Source organism: Actinia tenebrosa, unplaced genomic scaffold (assembly GCF_029948245.1).
Source record: "Actinia tenebrosa isolate PJP-AT-01 unplaced genomic scaffold, QUT_ActTen_1.0 PGA_scaffold0__85_contigs__length_37466705, whole genome shotgun sequence".
Taxonomy (NCBI): Eukaryota; Metazoa; Cnidaria; class Anthozoa; order Actiniaria; family Actiniidae; genus Actinia; species Actinia tenebrosa.
The window spans coordinates 36,119,961-36,132,579 of record NW_028292569.1 but is presented as its reverse complement, the minus strand read 5'-3'; the positions used below and the strand labels follow the sequence as shown (position 1 = coordinate 36,132,579).

General features: G+C 37.5%; 1 protein-coding gene across 4 annotated transcripts; it reads left to right on the top strand.

Annotated features, from left to right (window-relative positions):
* Positions 1-614: 614 nt before the first annotated feature.
* On the top strand, positions 615-12,203 carry LOC116287884 (neural cell adhesion molecule 1-like). Of its 4 annotated transcripts, none has more exons than XM_089025606.1 (9): positions 615-802; positions 5,660-5,773; positions 6,618-6,978; positions 7,485-7,526; positions 7,949-8,089; positions 8,420-8,566; positions 9,012-9,167; positions 9,643-9,812; positions 11,687-12,203. In XM_089025606.1, exons 2-9 carry the CDS (start codon positions 5,660-5,662, stop codon positions 11,852-11,854), a joined length of 1,299 nt encoding a protein of 432 aa, XP_088881732.1. In that variant the 5' UTR covers positions 615-802; the 3' UTR covers positions 11,855-12,203. The 4 variants fall into 4 exon arrangements, with proteins under 4 accessions (XP_088881732.1, XP_088881729.1, XP_088881730.1 ...); XM_089025603.1 differs by having other exon boundaries at positions 5,656-5,773; XM_089025604.1 differs by having other exon boundaries at positions 5,597-5,773.
* The last annotated feature ends 416 nt before the right edge of the window (positions 12,204-12,619 follow it).

Below are 12,619 nucleotides of genomic sequence, written 5' to 3'. Positions count from 1 at the left end.
AGAATATAATATTAGGAGTCGACGATATATCTCTTAATTTTACTATCTTACTATATAAATACTCATTACACAAACAAAGAGAAAAACAGAAACCACCAACATTAGAGCAGTTCAAAAACTTGTTAAAATACTATGAATTAATTGAAAGAAAAGTGTCCACAAGCAAGGATAAAGCTTATTTCCATTACGAAAAATGGGAAAAAAATAAGAAATGCATTAATTCAATCATCGTTATTAAGTTCATCGGACTAAGTCATGATGTATTGTGTGTTTTTTCTATTTTCTCTTTTTATAGTATATGTTTTATTTTCTTCTGTATTTTGTGTATTATATAATTTAAAGTGTTTTTTTTTTTCAACTCAGGTTGAAAGCATAATTGTACAAAGTAAAATTCTACAAACTGTAATAAATTATCTAGAGAATAAAAATTAAAAAAAAAACAGAAAAAAAAAAAATATATATATATATATATTGTGTTTCAGAAGGTCTTTATTTCGTGCAAGACAATATTTTTCGTTTCTATGACAACTTGTCGCACGCTTCCTGTTGATGTAACATGTTAAAGCGAGTTTCAACAGGATAGTGAGCCCGGATTTTAAAAAGTCATGTAACCACGACAGCATGCGAAAAGTCTTCGCTCGGCATCCTATAACAGGGTTTTTCGTTTCCTTCGTCGTGGCTATAAAAGGACTCCAGTTCTCGTAGGACATAAGCAAACGGTAGCTAGCCATTCTAAGTGGAAAAGAAAGTAAAGCAAACAAGTTCTTCAGTGATATTTGGAGCAACTCCACGGAAGAAAAAGGTAAGAGCTCAGTACAGCTCTATTGGACCCTGGTCCAATGTTTCAGCATCACTTTTTCAGTGTTACTTTTTTCACTTTTTTTCGTTTAAGTGTTATTCTTTCCACCTCCTACATTTTTTTCATTCTGCACGACTCACAAATTCAAATAACTTTTTTAAACCAAAAATCCAGACAAAGAAAGCGTTGTAGTATAAGATCGGGGAAAAATTGCCCATACATCGGAAATATTTGCCCTTCATCGGGTAGAATTCTATTGACGATACAATTGTAGCTAATGGCATTATTATTACCAATAAACTAACCACAGAGTAAGGATTCGAGTTAGTATTCGAATATAATACAATATTGGAACAAATATTATTGAATAATTTCTAAATTAAATTGCCAACAATCATTTGTTTAGAATCACCAAGCAGTTCTTTAGACTAAAACATTCACAGCATACAGTTTGTTGTATACGTAATGGATTTATTTGTACATATAATGCTGTGAATTATTAACAATTGAGAGGAATGTTTTTCAATAATGAGCAATAATGGCAAAAAGCGCCAAAAACTAGACTTTCGTATGAGTTTTGATCCTAATTTTCGTTTTGGGTCAACACTCAAAACCTTTTTCTAGACAGTTAGAAACTGATGTACTATGATAAAATGCCTGTTTGAAGCGGTATTTTCAATTGTACAAAGATGTTTTGTTGCATTTGTGTTAGAATGTTGCTTTGTCAGGCTTTTTTATAGAAAATATATGGGAAATAAGCAATTGAAGGCCTAAACCTCATTTTCGAATAAAATTTTAATTTTGCTTTCGGTTAGCACTTTGATTCCACTTTCATCGGTCATCTCCACTTCCAAACAAGTTAAACTTTCTGAATTAACAAGATTTTAGCCTTGTACAACAGCCTTTTTACAAGAAAATAGTTTTTGGTGCTCGCTGCTTGAATACGAGAAGAATTCTCTCTTAACATTCACACAACCCCGAAAAAAATATATTTATGATCTTGTTTATGCAATATGATAACGAATAATTATTCACGTTCATTGAATTAACTATTTTTGTTTATTTTTTTTCATGCATCCATTTATTCAGCCATTCATATTTTTTACTTATTCATTTACTAATCGCGGCTAATCGCCCATGAATTCATAGGACGGATAGATAGAGGATATTACATAGGCGCGCGGAGATACGAAATTTATCTTCGAGTGTTGAAAAGATCTCTCACAAGTGAGCGCAGCGAACGAGTGAGAGATTTTCAACACGAGAAGATAAATTTCGTATCTCCAAGCGCCCATGTAATATTCTGTTTATTATATAATTATCAATGGAGTATGTTTTGGCTTTTTCAGGCAATTATTTCCGTGTATTTTTGAATAGTCATCGCAATGGTGTTATCTTCACACGTGAAAATAACATGTTATTTTCACGTGTGAAGATATCAATTTTTCGAAATAGAGAAAAATAGATATTTCATTGGTAATTATATAATAAATAGAGGATATTACATGGGCGGCGCGCGAAGATACAAATTTTATCATCGAGTGTTGAAAGGATTTTCACGAGTGTCGAGCGCAGCGATGAACGATCAAACGCACCATATGGCCGTATTATATACTGAGCACAGAGATCTTATGAAATAAATGAGTATAACATATAGCAGATTCTTAAATCATGCCTATGCAATACTGTCATTAATTGACTCAACTGACCAAGACAACTGCACAGCAAAATGTAGTTTAATAAAAGAGTTTTTAGCTGTTGTTGTTCTTGTTTGTTCGTTGTTTTTTTTAAATCTCTAGACTGTACTTGACCTTTCCCTATTGCGGCTTGTTTACCCGGCTTGTCTAATTAGCGTTGTAAAGAAAGAAACACAATAGAAATCATGACTGTGAGGGACGTTTTATATCTGATATAGATTCGTCTTCATTTGCATAAACTTTATCTTGGATTTTCTCTATCAAACTTGGTTCATTTCGTAAAGAATTCGGTACAATATGAGAACATACATCATGAGTTTTCTAAGCCGTTTAATAAACTCGCAGATCGTGTTTTATCGGGTCTAAAACCACTCGGCTGCGCCTCGTGTTTAATTCTTCGTTTGCACGTGACGTCATAGACCAAGAAAATAACAACATAAAATTAATTATGAATGCTATAAACTCGATTCTTTGATATGTTTTAGACAATTATGATGTCACTAAGTGTAGAAAATTTCAAATCGTTTCATCTTTTTGTTCATCCGAGTTGTGCGAATCTAATTTTCTAATCGGTAATCCTCACCTCATGTATTTTTCCCAAATCAAAATGTTTTAGTGTTGTACAAGTTATTGTAGATTTGGTACATGTTTGAAGTGAATTTGATGGATTTTTGTCATTAAATTTTTTTTTTAATTTTGGCCGCCATGTTGGATGATACTAGATATCATCCAGCGAGTTTTCGTCATACATTTACACTAAAATATCGGTAACTTCGTTCGCTCATAGCTCGATCGTTTTAGAAATTCTCTAATGCTCCAATTTTTTGCTCAGTGTTGTATTATAAGTAGCTCTACATGTTCATAAGGATTGTTTTTTGATTGGAACCAAAAAGTACTTAAGCACCAGCAAAATACACGTGGTTGCAAACGAAGAATACCCGATAAAACACTCGCAGGAGTGAAAGAAGGGAGAGAAAGAGAAGAGAGAGTCTGTTTGTGTTGAATATTAAACGAGTCTAAACAGTGGCGACGCAAAAACCCGAGGGTTCTGAATTCCTTGGCAGAAACAGTGTTTATGAGCATGTCCTATTTGGTTCACTGGTGACAGTAACCCCGAGATCTTTTACCTGACTAAATTGAATCAAGGGCACTAGGACACCGAATGTGGTTGGATATAGGGTTTTATTTTCCTTTCGATTATTTGAATTAAATTAACGTTATACACTTGTTAACTTATCTTGTGTCCGTGTTCCTTCGCTGTAATGCAGCCGTTTTCTTCCAAAGGTCAAACGGTTTGGATTCAGCTGAAAATTCCTAAGAATACTCTTTAAAGGTCCAGTAATCACTGTATGAAGTGTTTTCTCGATATTCAGGACGAAACTATGATATCTTTTACGATTATTTTTTGGAGTCTGTGACGTCATACACTCAACATCGAACATCGCTCCATACATTTGTTTGTATTTTATGATCAAAATATCAGTAGTAAAGGGAGAAAGAAATACCCAAACACCCCAAAATATAAATTATAGTCACAAGTAATGTGAAATAAGCACATCAGCCGCCCTTTGGGCTTCATGGGAATAAAATAAATCAAGGATTTATATACAAAGAAATGTATGGAGGGAAGTTCGATGTTGAGTCTATGACGTCACAGACTCCAAAAAATACTCGTTAAAATATCATACTTTCGTCCTGAATATCGAGAAAACACTTCATACAGTGATTATTGGACCTTTAAAGAGTATTCTTAGGAAGTTTCAGCTGAATCCAAGTTTGAGCGATTTTCGTCAGAGTAGCACTTTAACGGCCGTTTGTTGTACTATACCAACAACGCGACCGCGCAATGCTCCTTACGTCAGTAATATTCAACCGTCCTAGTGTTAATATGGTTAATCAAATTCACCTTAAGTGTGTGATTCAAAAGGCGCTTGTCGATCGTTTACAAGTATTATGAGCCACACTCACCTGGCCTATCCAGGCCTATCCAAACGCGTGAAGTCAACGTTTTTGATTGGCGGCAATCTATTGCAAAGTGCACGTCGCGATTTTTGTCTTGGTTGGCCGCGTAGCAATGCAATGGTGGTAAGAAACCATGAGGCGAATGTATAGCCAACGGATAGTATGAGCTTATAAATTAAAATCATCAAAATACGGTTCTAAATTAAAAAAATTCTTATGAGTCATATACAAATGTTGAGGAAAGCGTGAGATTTTCAAATCCACTTCCGGTTTTGTTTTTTTGTTGTTGTTGTTGTTGACAGGTTCAGTTTTAGTTCAAGGAGAGACGATTTTCAAACTTGACCCCGGTTATGTCACGCATTTTCTCTTGTAAAATACATTCAATAGCGTACATTCAACTCAAAAAGTACGATGTTTTTTTTAAATAGAATTCGATCCAAACCATAAAATACAGTCCGTGAATAGTTGAATTAACTGAATCCACTTCTATTTTTTGCCTAGATAGTCATTATTTTGAGAAAAGATCCAAAAACCATGTTTTTGAGACCTTATTTGTATTGGCTCACATGAGGGGGCGCCCGGTGAGCTTGAAGCTTGTAGCTGATCCCCCGGGGAGGGGGGGGGGGGTACTACCACTCCAACTTGGGTAGGGGTGTGCCGCTAGGATCTTAAAACCCTGACCCTATCCCAGACCTAGAATTTTGATTTTACATACCCTACCCCAGACTAAAACTTAGAATTGTATATCATATCCCAAAAAAAAGACGGAAAAGACGGTTATTCAATAGAGTGCAATCAATATTTACTAACGTTTTTATTGTTTTTGTGCCGTCAGAAAGCGTAGCCTATTCGCCAGACAAAAACGACCAAATCGTTAACCCTATCCCAGACTAAAATGGCCAAATCGTAACCCTAGTCCCAGACAAAAATGTTACCCTATCCCAGACAGAATGTCAAAAAATGATACCCTACCCCAGACCCAAAAGCTGAAAAACCATACCCTATAGGGCGGCACATACCCGTATAGCAAATATAGGGGAGTACCCCTCCCCCCCCCCCCCCCCCCCCCCCCCGGGTAGCTGATCAAATGTTAACAGATTTTTTCCGATTTTTATAATAGTATAATGATTTACTGTAGGACATTGAAGATCCCTCCGTAGAGTTTGGTCTACTGATTCGAGCATCGTTCTTTTTCAGCAAGATGGTGAAACGAATCCTTATAGTGTTATTGTATAGTTTTCTCGGGTCAACGTATGCAACCTGGCAGTCAACGATTAACACTGCGTTACAAGGAATGAGGAGAGCCGAATGTCAGGTAATCTAGATCTATTGCATTATAAATATTTCTTGAATCAAGATATCCAAAAAGAATCAGGTTTGAATGTGATTCTCGAGTTTTCCTGGCATACTTTTTGAAGCGCGGTAATGCACGAGTCAATTCCAAAGGCTCCCATCCCCAGCCCCCCCCCCCCCCCCCCCCCCAAGTCAAGTTTTGTAGAGTGGAGAATACGCTGAATATATGTCTGGTTCGCCTGTGAATTTAAAAAAAAATCCAAATACTTTCGTTTAAAATCTGGGACGGCACAAGAGAAGTTTGAAAATGGCTTTTGTAGATGAAGATAAGTTTTTGAGTCCAAAACAATAAATATGTGTACGCTATTAATTCCAAAGTCGGCAAAGATTTCAAGTCTCGATTCTTATAAAATTAAAGCTATAAATGATAAAACGATATCAAAAGGTACTTAGCATGAAACTTGTTGGATCTATACAGGCTCAGTTTTGTACTTTTTAGGTAAAATTAGAGATTCATCGGACTGGAGGGGCGGGCATTTGACCACTTCGTGGAGCCTGAACGGTGGAGCATTTGATCATTTTGTTGGCCCGCATGGTGGGGAATTTGACCAATTTTTTTTCAAAAAGTCAAATGCCCGGGGGGTTGCCCGGGGGGGGGGGGGGGGATGGGAACCTTTGGAATTGACTCATACATAATGTGCAGACGTCACGGATATGACTTTATGCACTTCGTTAAAAATGAGCCAAACATATAAGTCATAGTACTACAATCTAACATAGATTAATAATGATATTATACTAAGCTGATATATTGCCCTGCAAATCCTACGAACACTAGTTGATTTATCATGTTTTGTTCCCTATAGTCTATTGCAAAGTCACAGTTCAATGTCCAGTTTAAAACTTACTGCAAAGTTAGTAGAATTTCTGTCATTGGGCTGGACGTTGGACGCGGGCTCTTTCGTCTGCCAAATAATCAATTATCGTTCAACGGAAACGTCCTGAGGACGAGCGACGTCACGTTCGTGACGGAACAAAATGGCTATGGAAGCATCGTGGGCAAGTTCAACGGTGAGGTACTTAAGTGCAGCGGTCACGGGGCAGTGAAGCGAAAGACATGCGTCATACCACGAGCAAAAAAACCTTGGTCTGGAAAAATCACTGTCACAGTCTTTGGTATAGGAGGACATAATCCTTCTACGAGCTACTATATGAGAGGAACACCAGGTAATGTACTTTGCGCACTTCAAACGTACACAGGATACCCATAAAAGGCCCTTTACAGCGAATATGGCATCAAATTTGAATAGCTCACTTCCGAGATATGCTGTGATATGTTTCACCATATATCGCGCACAACGGTGTCAGTACAAGGGCACGTGCTAAATCAGATTTATCTTCTGTCACGTAGCCTTAAGGAGCACTGATTTAGCATATTACAGTGATTTTTTTTTTCCACCCGTGAAAGAATAGCCAACGTAATACACAATAGTAGACACGAATTGCATTGTTTTCTTTTGTTATACTTTGACTGTTATTCAATAATTATATAACTTCGTTTACACGGCCAAGTAAAATCACTCTAGTAACAGTAAAGCATATCTCGGACGTTGGCTGTTTTACTTGTTTTGACCTGAATTTGCGATGTTTTCGAGATAGTATGCCACGATGTTAATACACTACGAAGTAAATATTAATCGCTTGTGGTGACTTGATCCTCTTTAATTTTGCAGTTTGTTTAACCTCTGGATACGACGGAGATAACTGTGATACTGGTAAGTTAATACCACAACAGCCCGCTTTGCGTGGTTGTGGGCTTCTTTTCTGGTCCGCAGCATCTAAACTAAACCTAGGAATTACCCCCAAGTGATTCCATTACATCTATCAGGGGCGTATTGGGATACCTGTGGAATGGGTGGGAGTTTTCGCGCCAAAATGCGTGTGCTCGCCCCTCTTATACTCTCGCAGCGCCGTTGACACAAATTGGCTTGCGTGAGCTCATTGCCAATACCACAATAAAGACAAGATTAGAATGAAATTTTACTGGGACCACAGAAAATCTTATTCCTGTTACTCTGGCGCCGGCTGTAGTCTTCGTGTAGACCACAAGATAATGCCTGGCGAAAGACATTCCGAAAAAAGAGTCGATACCATTTTGTTTCCTTATTTTGTGTCTAATATTTTGTGTTTTTGTTAGACATCAACGAGTGTGAGAAGTACAAAGACAAACGGCTGTGTCATTGGCAGAACGGCTGTGTTAACACACTCGGTAGTTACAGGTGTACCTGCCCAGCAGGATTCAAAGTATCGGTTAAAGACTTCAGGCTTTGTGATCCAGGTATTGTAAAAAAATGTACTTGTATGTAAATCATCTTTATTTAGAGTCTCAACTTGTGGATCTTTACGTTTAACGTCTTTCACCAAGCTAGTTTTATTGCACTTATGATTGGTCTATAATATCATGCACATGATAAGGGACTGAATGACTTCAGCTTGTTGGCAGAAGTGTTTTATTGACAGCAACAATATGTGGTCGTACCGTCAAAATGTATCGTCATAATATCGAAACCAGCGTCTGTAAAAGCCTCAAACCAGGAAACTTTTCTGTCGGTCATGATATAGGACACTTGGTTAACATATTTAACCAGTGGTTTTCTGATACTTGCAGATCCACCACAAATCTACAGCAAGCCTGTTAACATGACAGCCATGTTTGGCGCTACGACTGTATTACCTTGCCAGCATAAAGCACAACCCTTAGCTATAGTCAATTGGCAACTAGGAAGCCGATTGATAGCCATTAAGCAAGCAAACGGTAAGAAAGTGAATAATGGTTAATTTACTCAGATTTCTTGGGCAGCTTTATAGGGAGGATGGCGGTACATTTCTATTTTTTCTATTTTTTTAAAAAGACCAATCGATCTGATTAACTTTGTTGGGCATTTGTAGCACTACAGCATGAACTACATGGCTCAGTACCTTTTTTACCGATGATTTTTTTGTTTCAATGTGCTGCGCTACCACGGACAACCATGCTTGAACCACGTTTAAAATGTTTAACTTTTTAGCGTACCTTTTTCGATTTGGATATATCAGGCTCTTAACATGTAATACATTGTTTATTACACATCCTAGATTGATACAATAACAAAACTCACAGTTTCAAGTTTACCGTGAAGTGATATCGTATAACTTCGATCACTGATATGGTATTTATTCACAGCTTTATCACTGACACTGATATCGAACCTAACGTACAGGTGCAACCCAAACCATTAATGACGCAAAGCTGACAGTACGTCAGGACGGTGGTCTGGTTATCAAGTCAGTAGCATATGGTGACGCAGGGGACTTTTTTTGTGTTGTACTTAATATTCGATTCTTGGCCAGCGTCAAGCACACACTCAAAGTTGAATGTAAGTATTCGATAATTTGGTGAGAACGTAACTAGACCAAACGGCCACTCAAAAAACTAGTTGCATTATTGTCTACGGAAATAAAGATTTTTTTGAGAAATTATGTTCAAAGCTCTGTCTTTGCGAACAAATGGTTTCCTTATAAAATTCATTTTTGTACACATTTTGTCCAGTGATGTAAATCAGTGCCAAAATAGTCCTTATTGTATCTAAAGTTTCTGAAGGAATGTTCCAAAAAAGAGATTTCCCCCAGTCTAAATCATGACAATGTTTATATATATATGTGGTTTTCGAGAGTGGGAAACGGTAAAGCATGATATAACATTGAAATGGCTTCCCATTGTCTTCCATCAATTCATCCTATTTCATCAAGTAGTTAAGGTTACGTAAGATACAGTATACGGCTACAGTACGCTTATGAATTTGCCGTTTCGTTTCCCACTCCCTAACATTTCATCGACCTCTTTTTTCACAGCTGTTCCACTGATGGGTGTTGGACACCTTATCAGCGGTAACTACACAAAACAGCATGCGTATCATGTAGGAGACAACGTGACTATTGATTGCCAAGTGATTGCTATGCCGGTACCTGTGATCTCATGGACTAAAAACTCCCAAGCTCTTCAAACGACACAACGCTTAAAGGTTGGTTAACACAACTAACTATCCAATGAAGGGTAGGAAGAGGGTCCTATATACTTAAGCTAATAACTATCCAATGAAGGGTTGGAAGAGGGTCCTATATACTTAAGCTAATAACTATCCAATGAAGGGTAAGAAGAGGGTCCTATATACTTAAGCTAATAACTATCCAATGAAGGGTAAGAAGAGGGTCCTATATACTTAAGCTAATAACTATCCAATGAAGGGTTGGAAGAGGGTCCTATATACTTAAGCTAATAACTATCCAATGAAGGGTAAGAAGAGGGTCCTATATACTTAAGCTAATAACTATCCAATGAGGGGCTGGAAGAGGGTCCTATATACTTAAGCTAATAACTATCCAATGAAGGGTTGGAAGAGGGTCCTATATACTAAAGCTAATAACTATCCAATGAAGGGTTGGAAGAGGGTCCTATATACTCAAGCTAATAACTATCCAATGAAGGGTTGCAAGAGGGTCCTATATACTTAAGCTAATAACTATCCAATGAAGGGTAAGAAGAGGGTCCTATATACTTAAGCTAATAACTATCCAATGAGGGGCTGGAAGAGGGTCCTATATACTTAAGCTAATAACTATCCAATGAAGGGTTGGAAGAGGGTCCTATATACTCAAGCTAATAACTATCCAATGAAGGGTTGGAAGAGGGTCCTATATACTCAAGCTAATAACTATCCAATGAAGGGTTGGAAGAGGGTCCTATATACTTAAGCTAATAACTATCCAATGAAGGGTTGGAAGAGGGTCCTATATACTTAAGCTAATAACTATCCAATGAAGGGTAAGAAGAGGGTCCTATATACTTAAGCTAATAACTATCCAATGAGGGGCTGGAAGAGGGTCCTATATACTTAAGCTAATAACTATCCAATGAAGGGTTGGAAGAGGGTCCTATATACTCAAGCTAATAACTATCCAATGAAGGGTTGGAAGAGGGTCCTATATACTTAAGCTAATAACTATCCAATGAAGGGTTGGAAGAGGGTCCTATATACTTAAGCTAATAACTATCCAATGAAGGGTTGGAAGAGGGTCCTATATACTTAAGCTAATAACTATCCAATGAAGGGTTGGAAGAGGGTCCTATATACTTAAGCTAATAACTATCCAATGAAGGGTTGGAAGAGGGTCCTATATACTTAAGCTAATAACTATCCAATGAAGGGTAAGAAGAGGGTCCTATATACTTAAGCTAATAACTATCCAATGAGGGGCTGGAAGAGGGTCCTATATACTTAAGCTAATAACTATCCAATGAAGGGTTGGAAGAGGGTCCTATATACTGAAGCTAATAACTATCCAATGAAGGGTTGGAAGAGGGTCCTATATACTTAAGCTAATAACTATCCAATGAAGGGTTGGAAGAGGGTCCTATATACTTAAGCTAATAACTATCCAATGAAGGGTTGGAAGAGGGTCCTATATACTTAAGCTAATAACTATCCAATGAAGGGTTGGAAGAGGGTCCTATATACTTAAGCTAATAACTATCCAATGAAGGGTTGGAAGAGGGTCCTATATACTTAATCTGGCATAGAGAAATTGAAACGATCGGACATCACTCCGCTCTTGCATGCAACGTGGCCAGCGATAGAGTTTTTGAGTGACATCTCATGTAGTGACATTTCCTACAGCGGGAATGGGGTGGGGCTTATGCAAATTACCCACGACATACCTGTATCGGTAATTTGCTTAACCCCGCCCCCTTTGCATGATTGGGAGGAGACTGAAAATCAAACCCAGGACTGAAGTTCGAAAAGCAAAGGGTAGTGGTAAATGTCCTTTGGAAGGGGTCTAAGGAAGTTTTCGGTACAGAGTGATTATCCTCTTTTTCGTTTTTTTTTTTTTTTTTTAGGTTACACAAACGAAAATTGAGATTGCACCACTTCAGATAGCAGGTACTCTTCAATCTAGACTTGAAATAATTGGAGTTCAAACATCTGATGCAGGAACGTATACATGCAACGCAACGAATACACATGGCGTTACTAGTAAAGCAATATCGGTATCGGTTACGCAATGATATCGCAATTGACGTTTCTTTAACGCAAAGAAATGTTTACAAGGTGACGCCGTCTCGTGTGAGACGTAAGTGACGCAATGGTTGTAGAACAAACACAACCAAAATAAACACAACATTAAACTAATGATGTAATTAGAAACGAAACAGTTGCAGTTGCTTTTATATAAAACATGTAATTGATGTGCTCGAAGTGTGTAATTAATTGGTTTAAATTTTTTGCATAATCATCTGTTGATTTTACAGTCAACGGTTGAAATTTGAATACTATACCGTGCACATCAGAGGGTCTTGCTAAATTGCTTATTTTTAGGAATGTTATTCACAGACAAATAAACTGTTCCATAAACAATGCATAAATAAGCTTGATTGCTTTTCTTTTGAAGAAAAAAAGACGGTTTTAACTTATACCGGAAGTCAGAATGTTGAGCATGCGCATATCTGACGACCTAGAATCTGGGGTCTTCCGGTTAGTGTGTACCCTGGGTGCCAGAGGTCCGTGTGCCGCACATCATTTAAAGCTGAAGTCTATTAATCCCTTTTTTCTTATTTATTTAATTTACGAGATGAAATAGTACAAGGACGTACGTATTTCTGAAATTTTGTCATAATATACCCCATCCTTTCGTAGTACAGATATACAATAAATGAGGGTTACCAAATTATTTCTCAGCTGAATACCAAGCAAATAAATGGTACGAAAAGACGCGCGAGTGCACGTTAGCAGTTTCTAACTCAGGGTAAAATAACACTATTGAAAAAAAAATC

Excerpts from the sequence above, each read along its gene's own strand:
- LOC116287884 (XM_089025606.1), top strand. The coding sequence starts at position 5,660 with ATGGTGAAACGAATCCTTATAGTGTTATTGTATAGTTTTCTCGGGTCA. Across the intron at positions 5,774-6,617 it reads TGAGGAGAGCCGAATGTCAG|TCTATTGCAAAGTCACAGTT; the intron begins GTAATCTAGATC and ends TGTTCCCTATAG. Across the intron at positions 8,567-9,011 it reads AGCCATTAAGCAAGCAAACG|GTGCAACCCAAACCATTAAT; the intron begins GTAAGAAAGTGA and ends CCTAACGTACAG.